This window comes from Periophthalmus magnuspinnatus, chromosome 17 (genome assembly GCF_009829125.3).
Source record: "Periophthalmus magnuspinnatus isolate fPerMag1 chromosome 17, fPerMag1.2.pri, whole genome shotgun sequence".
Lineage (NCBI taxonomy): Eukaryota > Metazoa > Chordata > Actinopteri > Gobiiformes > Gobiidae > Periophthalmus > Periophthalmus magnuspinnatus.
This window is the reverse complement of record NC_047142.1, coordinates 15,806,760-15,831,608: the sequence shown is the minus strand read 5'-3', so window position 1 is coordinate 15,831,608 and position 24,849 is coordinate 15,806,760. Positions and strand designations below refer to the sequence as shown.

The following is a 24,849-nucleotide window of genomic DNA, read 5'->3' as shown; positions in this document are numbered from 1 at the left end:
TACAATACTGGCCTCCATAATCAGCTGATCAGAAATAAAAAAAATACACAAATGTCTCTTTGCTTTTGTCCCACCTGCTTTTTAACCTTTACCTGTATGTTGTTTGAAAACGGAGCTGCTACAGTTGCACACAACACTGGATGTCCTAGTTTTATGTTATATTGCAAAACACAGTGGGCATAGACTGGTGCAGACGGCGCATGACATAATACAGCCATAGCTCTGCTGCTTGTCTCCTTAATATTTGAATAAGCAGGCTCAGCAGACCACGCCATTGTTCGCTCTCACGCTTTCTCCACTTGACCTTAACAATGTTACTATGACTCCATATAACCAGGGAGAATAGGCAGTATGTGCTAAAGGATTCCAGCCATATTTAGGTAGGCATGACAAAGAGTGCGCTTACTTCAGTGGTCCTGAAAATAAAAAGTATGTCTTATGTATGGTGCATATATTGTGCAGTAACAAAAATATACTGTCACTAATATTGTTACTCGCTGTATTGATTATATGAAAATGCATTGATAGAGAATACGAAAAGTATTGAAACTAGATACTCATTTGAGCAGGTATCAATACTAAATAAATCAAATTCACAGGATAGAAATTAACCTTTCCTGAAAAGCCTTAGAATGATCTTCAGCTGTATCAAAAAAGTATAAGACCACATAGACTAGTATACCCCTATGGATCACTATGAAACCTACCTGGATGACTGAGGGATTACACAGATTTTCAAGATTTTTGCTTGTATGATAATGATTTATTTGTATTTTATTGCTTAGACCAGGGCCTATAACTTACATTGCAGATAATAACTAGACAGCTGGGACATTTACTGGTTAATCGTTTAGGACCTATTCTATTACGTTTATATATCCATTAATTTCAGAGTGATGAAAACTTGTGAACGTGAGAGTTGCTGTTGGCTGATTTCTCTGTCGATTATTGATCAATGACTGTTTCACTGTTTGATTTTCTAACTTCCTGTTGGTTAAACCAACAATTTGGCAACTGCTGTTGTGATTTTGGGCTATACAAAAATAGACTGAATCAAACTGCCATAGCAATTAACGCTATAAACAGAATATTACATCTTTTCAATAGGAAAAAGTCCTCAGCTGAAGCTGAAACCCATGAATAGAAGGTGCTAGCGTTTGAGAACTTTTCACTATTTAAAAGATATTTTGTTGTTAATTGTTAATTGCTATGACAACCATACTAAAATTTCAAACTCGATTTCGATACTAAGTAATTGACAACTGACTTGACTTGATACTCAAAACCGATTCCAATATGATGATAATGAAAATCACTCTTTACTGAGACGACAGAATGTGATTTTCAACCTTAAATCATAGTACTTTCTTTTATATAACCAACCAGGTATGTTCCATAGTGGTCCATGGGCATGTACTAATCTATATGGTCTTTGTGGTTCAGATACAGCTCAAGATTATTCTGAAGCTATTCAGGAAAGGTTCATTTCTGTCCTGTAAATGTGCCTTTTCAATACCTCAAATGACTTTCGATACTAATTTTAGTATTGATTAGTATCTGATTTTTTGATACTAACCCTATTACTAACCCTAACTAACCCTATTTCTAACCCTAACCCTATTACAAAACACTATGATCTAAAGTGTATCAGATCTCCATTCATAAATCCAAGCCATAAAAGTGCCAGTGCATTTGTAGTGATTCTGTGCTGTATGATTGATGAGCTTGTTTGGCTGTGACCTCACCTTTTCCTACTCTGAAATACTTCCTGGGTGCGCACAGGTGAGAGCAATGGTCCTGCTGTATCAGGTGTCATGGCTGATGGCTCTAAAGGACAAAGTACTGGGACGTGAAGCCTGAGACCAGTGACAAACATGCTGTACTTACACCGACTTCTAGTATTGCTGCCACTACTAGTACTACTACTATACCATATCAGCGAATACTACAATATTACTTCGACAGCTACTTGCATTGCTATTGCTACTACTACTAATACTACCATAACAACGCAACTGCAATTTCTTCTATTTCTATTGTTAATGCAGCTGTTACTACAACAACAGTAAAGTTGGACAATGTGACAATAATATTATATACCGCAGTATTGAAAAAGCATGATGGTGTCACCTTCAATAAAATCCTCTCTGCAATCTGCAGTTTTATATTCAACACACAGCCAATAAATGACTCCATTAAATATATTCTCAGTCATTTGACAGATATCAAACCTCTATTTTGTTGTTAAAATAGATTTCTTTGAATAAATAACTAATCCACAAAAACTGAAAACATGTAAGCGATGCTACAGAAAACTTAGGCAGCACACCTGAACTCATCATGCCAGTAGAGCGTGGCTCCTTCTGTCTCAAAACAACTGTTGGGCTCAAACAGTACTGTCTAAAAGACCATAACTTTCTAACACAGGGATTTAGAGCCATGTGCAGGACGTGTGGAGCGATGTGGCCCTCGTAGAGCTGGACTCAGGACACGATAGACTCTGACTTTATCAGCTCATCATCATGGATACACACTCGTTTTGGATGGACTGTTTGGATGGCATTTCCTTCATGTCCACATAGGGCAGAAGTGGAGTCGCTTGGACAGGACAAACAGGTGAATGAACCAACTTCATAAACTGCCCAAATATGCAACGTATTGTTTTCCCCCGCTCAAACACATAAATCCACGTATCGGAAACACGTGCGCACGCATCAACAGTGGGCCATTGATAAAATATTTCCTCAATTTCTCTATTATAATGCGATTATGCAGTCAGAGCCCAGCCACAGGCCCACACTGTATTTGATTTAATGAATATGTGTATTCCTCTGCCATTAGCAGCTGGAAGTTGAAAACACAACATTTTTTTTCCAAGTCCAAATTCGGGGTCTATTTAAATCACGTGTGGTTGACTCTTTGGTTTAGACATTAAACGTATGAATTTGCATCAGGTGTATTAGTTGCACAGATGAAAATCATTGAAGTTGTTACGGTAGATACAAAATGTATTTTGCTTGTGACTGAAAAAAGTGTGTACAAATTATGTATTTAATGTTTTAAATGCAAAGTCGAACAGATCGTGTCCTTGTACGTTTATAATCCAGTTGTGCTTTAAAACTAAACTACACTGTTAGCTGGGTGTCTGTGTATGCCTTGTTCATGTGGCCACGATGTATGCAGAGTTTTGTGTCCCGCAAAAGAGGAAAGAAACAGCTGCTTCTTCAAAGCATATTTGTGTATTATGTTTCACAATAAAACCTACAACGTTCTTTACTGTCACCGTTTCACACACTTACTCGTGATTTGCGCTTTAAAATGGTTAAAAAAAAAAAAAAGTGGTATCGGCTGCCAATCTAGGCATTTTTAGAGCATCTACTTGGAGCGGATTTGGTGAACAGATCAAGTCGATACAGTCCTCCGCACGCAGCTGTCGCTGCTAACGCTGCAACTAACGCCCAGAGCGGCTTAAACACAGACTAAGGAGAAAACAGCTACAACCATTATTAATGACAGATAGTATTTATTTTACCTCTGCGATGTCTTCACGTAGCCTTAAGAGTTAAAATTTGGACAAATTGGCAGAGGAGTAGAGTCAAATGCACTGATTTGTTTACATATGTTAAGTAGCCATGTGCTTCACGCAGGCTTCTCTCTTTTTACAGGACTCAAACATAAATAATATGGTGAAAACATTGCCTTTAAAAACACAGGCTAAAACATCATCTAATATCTCTGTCACAGTGAGTGTAATGTTCTGAAGTTGCTGAGTTTAAGACATTATTTTACAATAAGCCTGTAAACAAATTATTACCATATTTTCTGGACTCTAAGTCAGACTTCATAGTTTGGCCAGGGGTGCGACTTATACTCAGATGCGACTTAAATAGGAAATTATTAAAATATATATAATTTTACATTTTTGTTATTGTGACACTGACAACCATGCGAGGGCACTCTAGGCTTGTGTACAGGATCTACTACTCATGTACCATTGAAAATTTAAATTTTCAACATTACGGTAATTTAAAAGACATCTGAGAAAGACTAAATAAAAATGCCCCCTAAAAGAAAATCTAATTCTGCTGAGTCTGATGACAGCCACGCAGAAACGGAAGGGGTGCTGTATGTACCTCCGGAGTTGGTGGAGTTTTTAGATGCGACACTGAGGATGAAGAATTCAATGGATTTAGTGATTTGGAGTGAGATCGAGAGTTAACTTGTTAGCTTGTTTTGTATGCTTTATTTATCTGATTAACTGTTAATATCTTATGTTGACATACCAGACATGTATTCAGTTTGCTGTCTATGCTTTATGTAGCTGAATAAATATAAATGTATTATGTTAGTGTACTTATCTGATTAACTGTTAATATCTTATGTTAACTTACCAGACACGTATTCAGTTTGTTGTCTATGCTTCATGTAGCTGAATAAATATAACTGTGTTATGTTAGCATGTTGTACTGCTACTCAGTCTGTTGTTCTGTTTTTTTATTGTTGTTATTATAACTTGACTTTAAAGAGAAAATGTCCGTTCTTGGTCTTGGACTTTGTAAAATAAATTTCCCCAAAAAATGTGACTTACAGTCCAGTGCGACTGTATATATTTTTTTCTTCATTATTACACATTTTTTGGCTGGTGCTACTTATACTTCGGAGCGGCTTATAATCCGGAAAATATGGTAGACTCTTTTTAAGTAGGCCTTTTTATATCTGGAAACAATTTTATTCAACAGGGACTAAATTCACTATGGAATACTTAATTAACTGTAAAAACACAGCCTAAATTGTGTAAATAAAATCATAAAAAAAGAATGGTATCGGGATCTTTTTAACTTTGTGCATGCCCTTATTTGTATGTGTATTTATTCAGTGTGTTTATGTTGCACTTTTTCACCGAAGCAAGTTCCTAGTTTGTGAACTGTGTTCACAGACTATGGCAATAAAAGTCTTCTGATTCTGATTCTGATGAGATGTGTATTGGGAATTGCAAATATAAAAAAATTGTTTCGGATCGGGAGCCAAAAAACTGAATCTGGACATCCCTAATTACTACTACTAAATGCTACACGATTGCTGTTTCCTCAATGATTTCCACTACATACACTTCTAGTGTGCTACAACTCCTGACACTGCTAGTACTACCACTACATATTTTTATTATTGCTTCTATGACTATTAGTCACAGAAACTTAGAGCTAACTGCTACTAGTTGTATAATTAGTAGAACTGCTGTTACAACAGCTGTTGGATACTATAATTAGTTAAAAACTACAAAAATCACACATTTGGAGATGTTAGAACTAATTAATGCCCAGGTGTAATTAAAATGATTGGTATATATTTATAATACCAAACTACATCAAATGCAGACAGAGCTAACAGCATCAAGTAGTACCACAAATGTTTTGGTCACTTCACTTGCAACAATGACAATGCTAATTCTTCTATACTGTAAGCTCTTAACCCCAAATCTGCACATTTTCAAAAACAAAAAGGCTAAAGGTAAAATTTGTTGTAAGAGTATATAGGAAAAGGGAGGAATAAGCTTGGGCTACAGCAAACAATTTAAAATTAACTATGTTTTCCAAGTTTTTAAGACAATAAAAATCTGGTACAGCGCTTTCTAATCCTTCTATAAACTTTTAACCTAGAAACTGCACATTTTCATTCATTTATTAAAGAGGTGTTCTTAAAGAAAAATCGACTTTTTGAGCTTTCTACTATGTTATAAAGTTGTTCCCTCATCAAAAACATGCCTGAAGAGGTTTTAGATGTTGTCCATACATGTTTGAGTAATCTAGCGCTCTCTCTCAGGCTCAATTCAAACCATTCTTACAGTTACCAGAACAATTTTGTCCAAAGCTCAGCCCACAAGCCTACATCACTCATGTTCCCGCATGGCAATTTTCCATAATTATACAAAAATATGACACAAAACAATACAATACAACTTCACAAACCTGATGTAATGTGCAGTAGTTTCATTAGCAAAATGTACACCAATTGCATTGTGATAGCACTCTGAAGGAGTTACTTACCGCAAGGGGCTTATAAAACATCTTAATACATTGTTTTCAGAGAACATGGCATTTTCAAAACAATAAAAGGTAAGATGGTGATCTAAATATGTTATGTGTTAATACCCCTTACAAGTGGAATCACTATCTTGCATTTGCATCTGTCATTTGAGTTCTGCTGCAGTCCCCACATGGCCGCCATGTCAGACAAGGAACACTTTCAAAATTATGTAAAGCATTATCTACATTTCCACCACATGACCCCACACTATCGGACAGCCCATCTCACCCTGAAAGAAATCCCATGTGGTTTTTTTATCCGGTATTCAAATCCACACTGGAACAAACTACTCCTGCAACTAGGGCTGCAACCATTAATCTGAATACTATTAAAATAATTGTAATTGTATTTTGATCATTGTTATGGTTATCTGAACTACACAGACTATACATCTATACACACTTGCACAATCATCACATCAAACTGAAGTAAACCCAAAAGTAAACCAAGAATAGACCAGGACTAAACCAGAACTCAAACAGGACCAAACCAAATCCACATCAGGACTTAAACTGGACCCAAACCAGGACAAAACCAGTATAAGAATGCCATCTAATTAATTTCAACAGTGTAAAAATTCTATATTGACAATTAGTAAAAAGCAGCTAGATTTTGAATATAGCTCCAATAAATAGAGTAATTGTAGGTGTCTTACCTGTGGATAGTCGAAGTCCGAAAGCGGTGCTATGCTTTTGATGTATTCGATTCTGAATTGGTCCTCTGGGTTGGCTAGCGGGACTGGGGGTATTAAAGTGCTCATCGCCGACACTATAGTCTAAAAAGCAAAAATAAGGGACACGAAAAAGAACGATAATTGGGTCAAATGTCTTGTTATGTGTTGAGATGTAACAATATGTTAACAGGTAACTCCCAGTGGATTACCTGTTGTCTATGAAAATGCACTGGAAAAAGAAGGGAAAACTAGATCGACCATGATCCTTTGCTCTACTGCAGACATTATTTTTTTAAAAACTGTTTGGACACTTTAAATTGTAAAAGTGATTACAAATATTTATAATTAAACATTAGGGAATAATTAGAACACTGCACGATTCCATACATAATCTATGTGTATGATATTACTGCATCATGAAATAGTATTGAGGAGACTTACCACTATTGCATCCTTCACGTTTTTCCGGATATCTTGGATTTTCTGTTTCTTTTCTCTGCATTGAGACAAAAAACCAAAGCATGAGGTGGTGGGGATTACAAAAGTGCTGTTATCAGAGCTGTTACAGTTAGCCATAGGGGTTACTGCCAGGTGAGACTGTATGCTAACAATACAAATGCTAAATGGGGGAATGGTAATACAGCATTGTCTACAGTACGAGAGAACTCAGTGCAGTACAGAAGAAATACTGTTTGCAATGAATGTGTATTATTGATTAAATACACTGTAATATGCACACATAAATCAGAGAAATGTCATATGATATGTCTCAAATTGTTTCAAAGGCAATATAGTCCAGTCATTTAAACCTTACTTAATTTATGGGCTGATACAGATATGTGAAAGGTTCAGGTACAAAGTAATATGCAAATGATCTTGTTGAAGATCACAGTTTAATTTGTTGTCTGTTATACAATAGAATTATAAGACACATTAGTAGATATAACTGTAATGCTATGGTTATACTGGAAATATATTTATGCATCTTAACTGTGTGCTAGCTTACCACTTTTGGTCATTAACATGCACCTTAATTAATAGCTACTTTTGGCATAACTGATTTATTACTGCACTTTTCTCCTTTAATGTAAATTTTATGATGAGATTTGTTATTATTTATGTTTTATGTGTGTGCTATACAAATAAACTTGCCTATGTAATTAGAGCTATGTCCAAATAAAACAGAGAACTGCAGACTTATTTTATTCCAAATAAAAAGTAATATAGATTGCCCTTCTAATGAAATAACAGTATTAGAGAGTATTGAGATAGACAACACTAAAAATAGGCAGTCTCCCCCTTCTGCTAGTTACGCCTATGCACCAGTGGCTTTCCATGGACTTTCAGGACATGTACCGGTTGTTCAAATGGAGCACTGCTAATGATCAATGCCGTGCAGGGCCTTGCAGCAAAAACAATTGGTCAATACAGGCCCAGAGTCGATCCCAACCTCTCACCCTCTCGCATCAAACAGGAAATCTGACATGACAGTTAGCTTCTGCCTTTAGATATATAACTGTACTTGTGCATAGAGGAGGGAATAGGGTACAACAAGGAAGGAGGGGAGCAGTGCTGGGCTAGCTGCTATGCCATTGCAAATAGTACAGTACAGGGCCCTTACTAGCGCTACTGCAGTGTGCATTGACAGCCTATGCACTTGCTAGCAGCCTTGTTATTAGCAAAATGGCTATTTGGAGAGATATGGGGAAACGGTTAACGTTAGTGTTTAGATTCAAACACAGATCACTCACTCCGCGTTGAATCCATTGACGTGTAGGATTCTCATCTGCTTTACAATGGTGCTCTTTCCGGACTCTCCCGCACCTTGAGGGAGAAAAAAAACACACAAAATACGACAAAATATTAGCACATTTTGGATACGGTCAAGCACGGACATCCCTGGTTTATGGACATTCATCCATACGTGCAAATAAACACCAAATGTATCAAAAAAAATGAGGATCCGGTGCTTGGTTTGCTTTGCTTGCTTGGCTTACATCAATATCCACCCCCATGACATATTATTGCTAGCGCTGTCAAACGCGGCTACGTGTTCACCAAACCACGGCCATAGCGCATAGAAGAGGACCCTTACCAAGCAATAACAGCCTGTGCGTGGCTTTATACGCCTGTCGCTCCTTTTGCAGCTGTTTTTCGATCTTTTTATTAGCTTCTCGTTGTGCCTTTTCGTCGATGCGTTGATCCTCTGTCTTACTGTTGCCCAAACAACCCATCTTCCGTCGCCCTAACCCTTCCACGAGGAAATGTCAAAAAAAAAAAAAAAAAAAAAAAAAAAAAAAGAAAAAAAACCCGAATCAAAATAACTGTTAGATTAGTCCTCCCCGAAATGACTGTAAATGTTGAGAAATAGAAAAAAAAATCGTCGGGTCGGAGGGGAGGGAGGGATAAAGGTTCCCCCCGTTACAATTCCGCTTTAGCCGCAGCCGACCGTCATCCAAAAGCGGTCTCCTTTGCGCACCAACCAGCGGAGAAAAAACGACTCGATTCGGGCTAGAAATGTCCAAATTTACAAAAAATAAAGGCGAGACAGGGAGAAGGGGGCTTCGTGGGATTCAAGACAACAGTTCGTATCGCGTCTCCAGCCCCTCTCGTCTCTCCTCTATGTGTTTTTCTATGTGAATGTCTCTCACACTATTGCTCCGGTCGGTCTCAGCACTGCCTCTCTCTGGCGCACCAGGAAGTAAGCGGAGTGGCCGGTGGCTCTGGAAAACAAGCCTGCGTTAAAGCTCCAATATTAAAGGGGTAGGGAGCTTCATAAGTACGTTTTGGATGCATTTGGAGAGGTTAGTTGTTTTCTCACAGCCGTGTCAATAGAGTTTGGAGGGATAGGCAGTAATATTGGGCAGAAGAAGACATATTTTACCCTTATAGCAAGTGTACCACAAATATTAATAGATTATAGGCTCATGACCTGAAATTATATAAAATAATTGACAAGGTGGTGAATGCTGTGGGACATGGGACTTGGGGAATTTAAAGTGATAGCATGTAACTTTCTGGAGGTTGAAAGTTAACTCTATGATACCCTGTAAATAGAAAGTTAAAGCTGTTCTTTCTTTACACAGCTTTACTTTACATTCTCCATGAAGATAGACATATTTTATACCATACTATGGATCATTATAGCCAAAGGAACAACAGGCCAAATAAGAGTCGGGTTTGAGGAGACGCAAGCTTGCTTACAGTAAGGATGCATGCTTTTATTTTAGTATATTTTTCAACAAAAAGTTTCATAATATGGCTTTAAGCTCATAGATAACAATTAATGCATTTATAAACCTGAAAGCCAGTGCACCCAATACGTTTCTTTCAGAGAAAAATAAACGATCATGTTTTATATGTAAATTGTATTTTTTCAATCAAGAAAAAAGTCAGACATTCTCTAAATAAGTGGGCTTGAATTGCTGTGCAGAACAACTAAAGGTGGTCACCCTAATTGATTATATTGTATATTGATTAAAAATGTTATTATATGGGGGTGTAAAAGGTTTATATCATTCAAACACATTTTTTTTCAATGGTATTTTAGAAAGCATGACTTTTCTTCCCAGCCATAGCCTAAATGTGTGTATAGGTCAAAGGAGTATAGATAGGAGCAATAGAAACGGTGGACAAAAATCCCTCATCCAAAGTGGTACCAGGAAACAAACAGGAGTACTAATATAATAGGAATAAATAATAAAAAAACACCATGTGGATCACAATGTAAAACATCATTTTCAGTGCCATAGTTGATCACAGAAAGCAGCGTGCAAGAGGATGTGTGGTACTATTGGGTTGACTCCGCATTCTCCCCCCTCCACTCTAGTCCTGGTTTAGTTTAGACCTGAAACTAAACCAGGTCTAGAACATGACCAAACCAAGTCTACAACAAGACAGAACTGGGTCGTAACTAGTACCAAACCACCTTGAGATATTAACTTTATAATACAATTGAAGCAACAGTGGCCCCACTATTGAATTATAGTTGCTAGTTTGAGTTTAACATGAGCCATTTTGCCATTGTGTATGAATGAGATGCGTGAGGAATTTGTGCCATTCAGAGAAGCAGATACAATACAATCAGTCAGCCACAGGGCAGCTGTGACTGCAGGAGAACCTTACCATTCCTGCCAATGAATCATGCCATGTAAAGTGACTTTAAGTGTATAAAAATAGACAACACTAATTAAAATATTATGTAGTAATCTATTCATAATAGAAACCATTTATAATACAAGACAAGAGACACCTGCACGTGTGGTTTTCATTTTCACTTTTCAAGGAATGTTGAATTTTATTTATTTATTTTATTTTAAGCATGTGATGTCGCTCCTAACTGCTTCTGCAAACTGCGAACGTGAGGAAAAAGGTCTTTTAATGTATTTAGTCCTGAGACGGGAACTGGCCAGGGCTAATGAAATAGCTCGTGTTTCATATTATTATTATAAGAGGGTCGAGATCACACAGTGCAACACCTTCCTGTGGATCCCTTTTTCTACCAAAATTGGTTGGATGATTAGGGCCATCGAGAAAATCCCATTTGAGTGAGAAAATGGGACATGCCAAAAATAAAATAACTCAACAGCACCCCCTGAAAGTTACTTAATGCAAACTTAATGGGAACTTAAGCAAATAGGCCCATGAAATTTTTGTAGCGATAGAGTACACTGAGACAAGCCTAAAATATAATTATAGCCCTGCCCTCTGACCAACAGGTAGTCAGTAATATTAGATTGAAATGAGATGCCAGGACGAAGGTCTTTATCACCGCTTGCGGCTTTAATTGTTCATTATTCTTTCACACCATCTCAGAGCTCTCAATACAATCTACAAGTAACTAAACAAGGTCTCTAAAATAGGGCTTCACTAACTTATTGTGTCCTTGCACAAGACACATATCTATCTTTCCTATGTATAATGGTAATGTGTGAGCGACTGACTGCTGGTGGTCAAAGGCACAGATTGCCTGCCAAGTTTACATCAGTCAACCCCAAGGCAACTGTGGTCACAAAAACAGCTTATAACTTCTGACCAAAGAATAATGCATGAAAATGAGCAACTGGAATAGTGCTATATAATATAATGCATTATTGTTATATTACATAATCTGGATTTGAACTGCAAAAACTGAAGTATCTCACAGAAAATGTTTGGTTTTGTAATGGTTACTTTTTAGATTTTTGGCCTATATGGAAATTCAGATGACTATGTACTATGGCATCAAAGTATATAAAAAGACAAAAATTATGCACAATTTGTAGTCTTTTCTGAATCTTTAGGTATGCGATATAGAGGATATCATTTTGACATTAAAGACGCCTCCTCTTCACTAGACCAGAATAGAGTGAAGTTTTGAAAAACATACACTTAAAAAGCCACAAAACCAGTTTCACTTTGTGTTATGAAGTGAAAGTGGCTATTTTGGGTCGCACACAAGTTAAATTTCAGCTAGTGCTAGGCTAACTTAAACCACTAGTGCACTTTTGTATTTAAAGTTGGGTTCATAACTATATCAAAGTCCACTTCCAGCATGAGATAAACCACTAGTGTCTATTTTTGTCACAAAGAGCATTCTGTTCCTGTCTGAATTATGCAAACAAAACGCAAATGCTTGTCTTACGTATCGAAATGTCAAAGTTTCAGATGCAAATGCTTAAAAATACAAATAAAAAAATCTACCGAATATTCCCAGCCCATCCCACCTGACCCTGAAGTGAAATGGGACAAAAGTACAGCTGCCTGTCTGCCTACCTCAAAGAGCAAGGTCATTTAAGTGACTGGACCACATCCCCCTCAAGTGGTGGCACAGCGTATTGCACACGTGTGGTAAAAGGAAACAGCCATGTTGATTTGGCAGCCTAAATCTAACCTGTTCTGTTCTATTTTTGTCAGAGTTAAATAAGTGATTACAATCTTAGACATGAGTACTGAACGGATACCAAAGCTAACTAAAGATCAGAAAATACAGTTGAACAGCATAATGGTTAGGGTTACTACTAACAGTATTTTTGACATTTAAAAAATATTTGCTTTATGGCTGAGTATGTCTAATTTCACATACACAAGTCTTGTATTGGTAATTGCAATTTTTCATTGATTACACATTCGGAACACCACATATTCATTACACTGGCTCCAAGCCCTGCTAGTGTTGTCACAATACTAAAATTCTAAGTCTATTTCAGTATTAAGGAAAAGACACGATACTCAATACCACTTCCAATACCAATACCAAAATGATAATTAAATAAACCCTTTCTTTAGGCAATAGAATGTGATTTTAAACATGTAATCATAGTACTTTCTTTTATATTACCATGTGGCCTTATATCTGTGTAGTCCCTCAGTTGTCCACTTAGGTTCCATAGTGGTCCATGGGTGTTTACTCTAAGTGGTCCTATACTTGATCTGATACAGCTCAAGATCATTCTAAAGCTATTCAGGAAAGGTTCGTTTTGGAGACTTTTTTAGAATCGATACTTGCTCAAATTCAAAATAAAAATCTAGTTTCAACACGAGTTTTAGTATCGATTACTACAATACTTGTTTTGACAACCTTCAAGTCCTGCTAGCAACTATTGTTGTATAGGTATGTAGCTTTTCTGGTGGGTTGTTCACTACCTGTATGAGTCCATGGAGATTTTTCCAGGAATACTTTATGGCATTAAACTTATCTATCTCCACTGAGACAAGCAGGTGGTGGCCAAGTTATGGGTCGTATCTGTGAAGAGGCAACTCTACTAACTGAATGAATGCATGTTCTTGAGCAAGAAAATCACACGCAATGAAATAAATACAGATAAGAGAGATAGCTTCAATGTCTGATACTGTGGAACATTCCAAACAAATCAACATGTCAATGGAGATAAGCAAAAAAAGGCAGACCACACCCCACCAGAAAAGTTATAGTGCATCTTTAACTGTTATAATATTGTATTGTAAAAACCTTATATAGTAATCCAATAGCTGGCAGTCATGTGGTTATGACACTAACATTTCAAGCACGATTTCAATACTAAGGAATACACTCAATACTGAAAACCATTTCTGACACCACAATGATGATAAAAACACTTTTCAGCATTAAATTGTTGTACCGTACTTTCTTTTATATTACTATATGGTCTTATATTTGTGTAATCCCTCAGTCGTCCAGGTAGGCTCCACAGTGGTCCATGGGTGTATAATAGTCTATGTGTCTTATACTTGTTCTGATACAGCTCAAGATCATTCTAAAGCTATTCAGGAAAGGTTCATTTCTGTCCTGTGAATGTAACTTTTTTTTAGTATCAGTACTTGTTCAAATAAGTATCTAATTTCGGCACTAATTTTATTATCGTTTAGTATCTGGTTTTCAATACTTTTGGCAACTCTATTACATAGTGCACCTTTAACTGTTATAACATTATATATTATATAATTATCCATTGCTGACAGTACAGCCCATTATCTCGTTGGATATGTAAAGTAAGATTATATTACTAAAATCATGCCTATTGCTGCCATAAACACGATTATTTATTTGTTTTGTGCGAAATGCCATTGGCTCAAGCATAAGGTAGAAACTGTTGTAGCAAAGTTCAACAGTGGTCAATGATAAAACTCAGTGAGGCAAAGTTCAACGCCTCTTTCCTGTACTTAAAGGGGAGGTCCGATGACATGGAAATATACTACAAGCTTTTCCAAAATATGGTTTAAAATGCAATATTACTGAAAACCAAAACATGAGAATGAGTGACTTCTTGTAGGCTAAATATTGGCTCAAGTCTGCATAGTTGTCAGGAGTTGATAAGATGCAGATATGAAATTAAAGTTAAACTAAGGACATCGGGAAAAGCAGTAAACCAGTGTCAAAACCGATCCAAGTGTTCTAACAATAAAGTCACTTCCTCTCCAAGAAATAAAAGGAACTGGCCTGCTGTTCCCATTCACTGCGTTCAAGCTATAAATGAAAACAGGTTATGGTATTTTTACATGTGCTACAAATAGACTATAGATTAATGTGGTTTATGTTTAGGTCTACAGTGTCATAAAGCTGTGATGCTAAAAATGCAGTTTGAGCCTAGTTTACACAAAACGGATTCTTATGAGCTTTAAGCCATGCTATAATGCTGTGTTTTGTTTCATTCACACATGTTTAAGTCATTCTGGTTTATTAGTCTGTCTCAACTCCAAAGCTAAAATGCTCTGTTCCACCTTGTGATGTGGTAGTTTTCAAGCTAACAGCAACCTTTTACCTTTAGTTCAGTAGAGATTGACCATTCCAGGGCTGAAATCATCCAAATTATTTTAGTGAAGGAAAACAGAGTTTAAAAACACAGTGGAGCACTTACTGTATGACATGACATCACAAGTTGGAACAGAGTGCTTTCTGTTTGAGAGAAGAACTCAGCCTAAATAATATGCAGGATTTGTGTGTTAAACATGTGTGAATGAAACAAAACATAACTCCAGGTCTGTTTTTGATGAGGAAATAACATTATAGCATAGATCAGAAAATAGCATGATATAGTCTGATTACGTCTTCATGTTGGCTTGATTTAGATGTGACTTAAAGGCCACAGCAACACTTTTACACATATCTCATCAAAGTTTTGACAAAAGTGGGACTACACCTGGACTTAACAACGACTAGAACAGTACAAGGCCGAGTCTACAACTGGACAAAACTGGGCTCAAACAAGGACCAAAACAGAATAAGTGTGGCTGTAAAGACCTGGTTTAGCTAAGGTTATATACATTCAGACTGACTCTGTCTACTACTCCATTACTGAAACATATTGACATATTTCTAGTGAAGAAAATAATACTTTTATAATTTAATATTAGAATTGCATTACAGTCAACATGCAGACGTCACAGTTTACAGTAACAGACACAGTTTACTGTAACATCGCTCTCATCACAAATTAACTAGAACAGATAATGCACTCATTTTAGTGATTGGTAAAAATGTACTATGGAACTTTTCTGGTCTATCTACTTGGCTTCATAGAGATGGCATTGCTTTGCAAAAAGCTAATTTGTTTTGCAATATGGCAACAAATGTATATATCTTGCATTTATTTGATTACAGGTGTTTCCACATCACAGATCTGACCTATAACTTGGCCTGGTGCTGTCACTGGCCCGTCTCCATTAAGATACTGTGGGACTTAACGGGCAAAGCAAATAAAATCTCCATGGAGACAAGTAGGTGGGGGACCTTCCAACAGAAACCTTGCATAGTTCCCCTTTAAACCACAACAATTACTGATGACAGAGAAATCCTGAAATCATGATAACGTGTGCATGTTGTATTTGAATATTTTGTATAACACGATGATCTGATTATAGAAAGCAAACACAATAGATCAGAACTTCTGTAATTTTAGCACAACTGCTGTCAAATTGCAGCAAATACTACAAACATGTGACTGTTTAAATATTAAAACAGTTGACACATACTTCCACTACTCCAAAATGAACTTGCACGTTTATAATTCAACTAACAATACAAAACTCAACAGTGAATCTAAAAATAGCCTGAACCATAAACAATAGCTGTATGTACCGGTTTTTGCTAAATAGTTACTGCAAATACAAACAGATAAAGTGACCCAGATTAGCTCACGTATGTCGCCTTGAAATGCTACACCTTTCGAGAGGTGTCCATTTTCAGAGGAACACTAACCACCTCAGTCTTGTGGCATGCAACAAGAATCCTACTGGAAAACTGCACAGTATACGGTCCTTCAGGCTTCTCTATTCTCTAAAGTGAGGCCACTGCTAATGCTAATAGAGCTAACAGACATATTGAAATTTCCCAAACCCTTTTATAACTAATTCGGTGCCTCCATATTAACAAAAAATCTGGTTCATTTGCGCTGACTGCTACTCTTAACAGTAATATAATTTGCAAAGGTGACAATAAGTTAACTATATGCTTTTTTAATATAACAAAATATCTGACCACAAGAATAATTCGAAGCGTGACTATATTTTCGTTTAAAATAGTGACAGTGGGACAGTTTGTAAGTGTCAATGTGCAGATGCCTTTTAATGATTCATGGTTAATATTTGATTACTGGCCATATTTACATTAAAAAACTAGCATAGACAATAAAAGATTACCACCTTTGTCTTGTGGCATGCAACAAGATGGGTATAACGTCCCACAGGCTTCTCTATTCTCTGAAGTGAAGCCACACAGGGCCACGGCTAACGCTAATAGAGCTAATAGCCTCCCATGACAGGTGCTAGCTAAGACAATAATAATAACAGTAGTAGTAGTAAAGTGGCTAGTTGTAAGCCGTAATGACAGGCTGAAGTAATGCTATATAGGAGGAGAAGCATGGCCCAGGTGAAGTGTGCTACTTCCTGCATGACTTCATTAGCCACTAGCTTCCTGTGCATCATGCTAAAAGATATTTACACAGGAAATTAAGCTGCTCACCTTGGGTTGTATAACTGTCAATGTAAACCAACAGCAGCAAGCACAGCAGTGAAGAGCTTAAACGAGTAACATGAAATTTGAAGCATAAAGTCCAAAATTATGCTTATAATGTGGTGAATTTGCAAAATATCAATAAATATGAAAACAAGCAAACAACTGCTGTATATCGATCAAAGACAAGCCAAAATGTACTGAGCCCAACTATGTTATTTACATTAACAATATGACATTTCAGTGCTATCGCGATATTGATCTAAAACAACTTAATAAAAGAAACAAACTGCAGTGTTCAATGGAGGCAAATGTCACTCTAAACGTAAACACACACAAAAAAGAGCAGTGTAGTTGTTGGCCCTTCTGTTGGAAGGGCACAATAATTACTATCACAACTTATCGTTCAATACATGAAAGCCCGAACAATATATTTTGGAGTTTAACATTTATCGTGTGTGCTTTTTTTTTTTTTTTCAATAATGGGGACATTTTTGTTATTTTTGTTATAATATGATACGATTTGAGCTGCAGAGGGTTGAATAAATAACTTTTATGTCTAGTTATTTGTTCATTCTACTATTTATTTGTTGCAGCTTATTGCCTTTAAATGATAATGTCTATTTTACAATGGGTTCACTGGGATTATCTTGCTTTGTGTCAGTGGCATAAAGCAGTTTCATCGTTTCTATCCTGATATTTCTATTGAGGAATATATCGTGCTTAAAAATGTGTTATAGTGACAGGGCTAGATAGCTGCACATCACACATTCATGATTATTTTTTTTCATTTGTGCCAAAATAATGTGACACTGACAAATCCAAAGTAAGTATAGAGCAGTGGGCGTGAAACAGTGGCGGTAAAAATGGGAGTTGATCGGAAATATTGCTATTTAAGATTGCTCAAACATGCACAAATCACTCCAAATACATAGTTAAAAGCTCTGAAAAGTCAATTTTGCATAATAGGCCTGCTTTAAATAACTATTTTCTGCTTGGTTTAGTCAAGATTTACTGGTAGACTTCAATCTAGAATTTTAGTACTTGGTATGAAATTTCACTGTCATTACTTATTAATTTATGGAATATTATCCAAAACCCCAAATAAATATGACTAAATCTTGCAAAAAACATGGCAGATCATTATCAAATAACATTGTGATATTGATTTTGATATTGATATAAATCTTACTGAAAATGTTGCGTGTAACGTTGACCCAAGCCCAAATTAAACATAAGTGAATTATAGCCATGTTGTTAACTGTTCCTCTTTAAGCAGACACAGTGATAAATAACTCAAAGTGGGTGTAGCATCTTCAATATTTAGTGCTAGCCTTGTTCACACAGCCCTGAACACTATGCCTTCTGGAAATGCAACAGAGCTAAATTATACAGTAGACCAGTTGTTGAACATGGGCAATAATAATCACTCAATAAATTTTACTAAATTTTACTTTCTATGATTTGTTATTATTAATTGTTATGCCAGCAAAGAAAGGCAAACCATAATGGGGACTTTCTACCATTTTGAGGTGCTGTTTAAACTTTAAAGGCACTTGGAAAAACAAATATATTGATATGGTGGTGGGTGTGAAAAGTTCAAAAATGGCTGATCTGTGGTGGTTCAAAATAACCCAAAATAGGTAGAAAGAATGACCTTGTGTGTACTGCTACTAATGTTTACAGTGATAAAATACCATTCATAGCAGGAACATAATATATTGTCGACTAGGATCAGGATTTTTGATATGGTATTTTTCAACATAAAGCTGTTAATATTATAGACCTATTGTATTATTCTATAGAGTGTACATATTATTCAATTTTAGAACAGTTTCATTGGCATATAACATGATATCTGATGGGAATGTTTTATTTGCATATCCTGATTGGTTACTATCGTGTTTTATCATTGGTGCAAATGCCACTAATCTTTACAACCTTTGTAGATGGAGCTGTGAACATTACACTAAAACCATAATAGTGTAATATTATACAGTGACTTAAAATAGACTTTAGTGATTATTGTCAGAGCCTGATTTGACTCACCATCAGTCTACAACAGCTGACTTATGTTACTGATATCCTTTATTCTGTAGCTAGTTCAGTAGCTATAAGAAGTGTGTCAGTGTTGTACATCTCCAGTTTGTGTCAAACTGGAGATGTACAACAGCCTCATTCTCTTGTTGTCCTGAGCCTTTGTCACTCTACACCGAAGATCACGTATAGTGGGCAGTACCAAGTCATCAGACAGGTGTCACAGCCCAAACCAGGCCTTAATATCTTACATAACTCTTATATGACTATAAAAGGAAAACACTGTTTGGCTATTGGCCGCTTTTCATGTGTTGATTTTGGTGTGCTTTGACTCCAGGCTCCTCCAGCACAGCCACAGGTGAGCTATGGAAGCCCCCATCCACTGTCCTTAACATATACAAACATAGGGGCTGCTGTGGACTGTCCCCGTGAGGCACAGGCCACACTGCCTTCAGAGAAATGCTAGTGTTTGGAGCCACACCGGGGTTGGTTGCTAGGCTATTCCACAGTATCTACACAGAGGCTATGAACATAAGTGGCCCTACACATTAATAAACGAGCCTGTATGTAACATGGGGGAGTAGGGACAGCGCTCCCTTCATCATTTGTCTTTAGAGCAGCGGGGGTCTGCTACAGACACAGATGTGGCACAGGCCTCGGCTCTGACACAATTTCTGGAAGGCCAGTGCGCGTATGTTTCTATTAATAAACGCCTTGTCTAACAACAACAGGCAGGACGCGACCTACCGAGCAGCAGCAGTCGATGCGTCTGTTTGTACTCCCGCTTGAGCTCCTTCAGTGCCCTGTCAATGTTTTTACTGACTTTCTTCGCCTCCTTCTCGGCCTCCTTTTCCTCCACCAATAATTTATCCCAGTTTTTCTGCTTCTGTGCGCTAGTCTTTTGGAGCAGCTGTAAGCGGCGGCCGCGCTCTTTGCCCGTGCCCTTTCCGCTGCCTCCGCCGCCTCCGTTTTGGATCAGCACGCCGTCGGTGCCCGTGTCCGCTCGGCGGTGCTCCCCGGGGCGCAGCGCGGAGGTCTCCCCAGTCCCGGCGGTGTCCTCCGAGCGAGCGGCCCCGGCACGGCTCGGTACCGCGGCGTCCGGCGGCTGTTCCGAGTCCGAGGTGGCGTTTGAGATAGAGCCGCTCAGGTCCCCGAAGAGCCGGGGACGCAGACTGTAGCACAGCCCCATGTTGAAACAATATGTGTCTGTGAATGGGATTTCTCATAAATTAAAAGATCCAAAAATCGCAGTGGCGCTACCAGCCCTAACGCGCCATCGTTACATTGGAGCTCCAGCCGTGCGGTTTAATCCCAGTTTGAGCCCGAAACGTGAATGAATTACGCTCCGACATTTGCTATATGTCATTTTGCATTTTCCCCAGTCAGCCTTGGCGTCGTAGTTAGTGGATCACCTGATCCTTTAGTGGACACTGCGGGTCCACCTTACCGTAAGTAACCGAAAACACAGGCTGTGAGAAACAGGCGCCTATGAGCTGCGCACGCACTCTACAATCTCACTGCACGCGCTTAGGTGCAATGCACGGCACGTCATGTTACTACAGCATGGCCATTTGGAGAATGCTGCTCATGATTGTCATTCCTCGCATTTCATGCCTCGGTGTCTGCAGCAGATATTCGCTGTCTGATCCTTGTCTTGTCATCGCCTTAGACTCTCTTCATTCAGGCGGATCACATTAGCACTGAACCACTTCAGGAACAGTTATGTCACACGCTGCTATTGCATCGCTTTAAAACACGAGCTTTCATTTAGAGTAATCTGAAAGTGTGGGCTATTCATCAGTTATTTTGGATAATTATAAAATGACCAATTTAAACTCTGTGGCAAAAACATATCAACATTTAAACTGAATGTTTCTTTACGCACACATCCTGACTGGACTGGAATTACTCTGTTGTAGCATAAATGCAAATTAAAATAAAATATGTATTTGTATACAGCATAAGTCTCTAACATAAAATAAATGTAAAAATTTATCACATTTTTAATATATACAGATGCACGCAAGTCCATGCAGTATTTTGTAGGACACAAGATGGCGCTATTGTAAAACACATGCCCCTAAAACAGCTGATTGAAATTATTAGATAATTCTCCTTTTAAATAGATACATTAGATAATATAATAGTTACTTTAAATTATTGCAGTGGGAATACGTTAACCGTAAAATAGATCAAAGTAACTATTTGTCTCAAGATGCTGAATGATTGAGTATTATAATAAAACATGATGCACTGCGCAGAAATTTGGAGCAGAAAGCCTCTTTGAAGAATATGCCAATAAACACATTTGTTTTGAGAAGTATAGAGCACTGCTCTTGTTAAATATAGGTTCTTATAAACATTTTCACAACAAATTATTTTCTTTCTGAGTACATTTATCAGAGCTATAACATGTTTATTATAAGACTAAACCTGACCTAAAGTTGCACTGGTTCACTTTTCATGTGTTGCTTCAGTTTATATTTTGCATTGTTTAATTCTGTCTTTATTTTTTTAATATTGTTCCACTGATGCTGACACTTTTGAAAAATGTTACTATGTAAACCTTTGGAAAAAAAAAATAATAACAATAATATAATGCCAACACAGTCAGTGGCCAACACTGTTCAGTGTCATTAGCAATCAAGAGCTGCACAAGCTTCCCTCATCCCACTGGCTCTAGACACTCTTCCAGGGGAATTCCAAAGTGTTCCCATGCGAGTCCACGCCAGTCGGAGATGAGCACTTTTGCAATGGCCAAGTGTACTCTGGAAGAAGGTTAAATAGGACTTCAACTGACAATTAGTTTAGCAGTCGACTAATTCATTTTTCGACTAGTCAAATGATTATTTTTATTTTACATTTCTAAATACATTATTGACCAAATAAAAGTTGAAACATGGTGACTTATGCCGTCAAGATGGAAAATCTTTGTGAATAAAGTGTGTTATTGATGAAAATATAAATGTCTTTTTTGTCATTTTGTTTAGCCGCTATCTTTGTTGTGAAGGGTCTTTTCACAGACATGTCAAATGATCAGTTTCTTTGCCACTGCATTTCTAAAGGTAATCTACAAGATTGTTTTTACCATCCCAAATTTATAATACACAGGAACAATAACAGGAACAACAACAATTAAAATAGTAGTAACCTTAAAATGGACTATTTTCTTTCTTTTTTTTCATTTTATGGGCTTAACTTAAACAATTTGTTAAGAATGACAAAGGACAAATGCTTTTAAAACTTACCTTCAAATTAAAGCTGATTTATCCAGAAACACATTTATGTTTTATATTTTAACGATCGGATAAACAATTACCTGGTCCTGATCCGTGTTGGAAAGTAGATATTTTGTCATATTTATTACTGTAGCCAGCGTGTCAGTGCTGACCAGCGAGCAAACTGCGTCGTTTTGTGTAGACAGATGAACTGAGCCACACACAGGGGTTTGCCTTTCAGGAGGAGATTTACAGTGTGAAACACAAAAATATCAGTGTACAGCCACTCCAGGTCTCACAATTACACACACATCTCCCCTCTGCTTTCCTCATAGCAACTCCCGTGTAATTACAATATTACTAAGGACAATTATATATGTTTAAAGTGTGGTAATATATATATTTTGTTTACATTTTAATGGCAAATCAAGACAATTGTTGTCTATTTTTGTTTAACTGTTTACTTTGGGCATGGGAAAGCATGGGTAAGGTAAAATGATCTAAGGCTACAAGAACATCTACTGAGTGCTGTGTCCTCTGCACTCCAGAACTCTAAGCACACTAACGTCATAGGTGCAAAAGTGCAAATACTTTCTAGGGGAACATAAGCAGATGGGTCTGGGGTCTTAGCTAAAATGCACCTCTGGCGGCACTATGTCGATATCCATTTCTGCCCAGAAAAATCTTTGTCCTGCGAGGTTCATTGTCTTTGCCTGCCCTTGGTGTTATATCATGAATGGCATCCAGTGTTTTCTCTTTCAGGGAGCACAAACTAATGTCTTTTGTGTTTGCTGATTGGAGATTTGTGACTCTGTAGATAACTCACTCTAGGCTTGTAAGTCTCTCAAACAGCTTTGGCAACAGGACCATGGTTTTTGGATCAAATGTTACTCTCTTTCCTCTTGATGAGTGTTTTTTTTATGATTGACAAAGGGGTCAAGTGCTGAAATGGTGGGGATGGATGGTTTCTTGACCGTGCTCCAGCTCCACCATAGTAAAGACGGGGAGTGGTTTTGTCCTGGGGATACCAGGTTCTGAACAGCCTGAATGAACTGCACTACTCTAGTCTTCACTGCAGTTTTCCATTCATTGTGAGTATTCAACAGATCACCTAGTACAGGTGGGCCTTAACTGAGGGGCTGTGGCTCTCTTTACGCCGTGACACTGGACTTTAAAGTGGAATGCATCTTGGATAGTATCTGGGGCAACAGCCTTGGCCTCTGTCCCAAGCTGATTGACTGACAATTGAGCACGTCTGTCACAATATTCTTAGTCCTGGGGATGTGGGTTTTTTTTGGTTTGTTTTTTTAACGTGTAAGGAGCCATGTCATGTAAGTTAGAGAATTGTTATCAGTCTATAAGGTGAATGAAAAAATCACCTTTGAGAGGTGCTTAATGTTTTGTTCGCGAATGTGATAGTGTGGGCTTTCTTTTCACCTGGAGGGACCTGAAATAACACCAAGCCCATCTAACAAGGCATCAGTGGACAGAATCAGTGGCTGATGGAAATTGGGTGTGAGAGTACGAGACTGTTTAAAAGGCTGTTTTTGAGTTTTCACAATGAAACTTCACGCTTCTCTGTAAAATCAGAAGGCTTCCCCTTTCAGAAGAATCCTGCCATGTATCTGTTGGCCAGATATAAGGGCAAACACTGGCTTGGCTAAACTAAAACAGCTCGGGGTAATGTGCTGACAGTATAGTAACATGCCCGGGAATCACTTTATTCTTTTCACTGAGTTCGTACACCTGTCATCTTCCATGCGTGTAGCCTTTGTCATTTTGGATATGACCTCTACTTTGTCTGGGTCCACAGCATAGACTATATATTTCAATGGAATTGAAAAAATATTGCCCCTGTCTCTATAACCGCTGCTCTGAGCCTTATCATTTTGGGCTTAAAATGTTATTAACAAGCTCTACAAATAAGCAAGATACAATGAGGTGCCTTTTTCCCGAAGGTCGCTTCCACCAGGTTTAGTAGCAGGTTTGATTGACAGCATTGCTAAATGCTCACCCCTGCCAAATCAGTGGTGTAGGGCTGTTACCTTCAATACTTTGACCTCTGAATGGCTCTTTGGTTGCTATGATACAGGCACTCAGATTTCTAAATCTTTGGATGTAAGCTCCAAACTAGCCTCAGTTGGCTTCATTTTGTTGGAGCTGAATGATATGGGTGACTATGGTCCACAACAACATCATTTTTGTCTATTATGTGGCCCAAGGACTTAACAGATGACCCCATTAAATTACACTACCAGCACCAATCCTCCTCATAGTCCTCCCAGCATACGGTTATACTTGCATAGTCCCATCAGAACACTGCATTTTTTGTCTTCCTCCGCCATCGGGATGTTGTAGAATTCGGAGGCCAAATCCACTGTGCAAAAATAGGAATTTCCATTTAAAAC

At 37.7% G+C, this 24,849-nt stretch overlaps 1 protein-coding gene across 2 annotated transcripts in view; it reads right to left on the bottom strand.

Moving 5' to 3' along the window:
- Window positions 1-20,686, bottom strand: part of LOC117384950 (guanine nucleotide-binding protein G(olf) subunit alpha) — a 64,817-nt gene extending 44,131 nt beyond the window's left edge. The window contains exons 1-4 of one of the 2 annotated variants that reach the window (XM_033982134.2): window positions 19,971-20,686; window positions 8,509-8,581; window positions 7,199-7,253; window positions 6,740-6,859 (exon numbers count right to left, since the gene is read on the bottom strand). In XM_033982134.2, the coding sequence (XP_033838025.1) occupies window positions 6,740-6,859; window positions 7,199-7,253; window positions 8,509-8,581; window positions 19,971-20,412 (690 nt within the window). In that variant the 5' untranslated portion in view covers window positions 20,413-20,686. Of the gene's footprint in view, window positions 1-6,739; window positions 6,860-7,198; window positions 7,254-8,508; window positions 8,582-8,852; window positions 9,465-19,970 lie in introns of those variants that run through there. The other variant, XM_033982135.2, reaches the window with a different exon arrangement.
- Window positions 20,687-24,849: the final 4,163 nt, after the last annotated feature.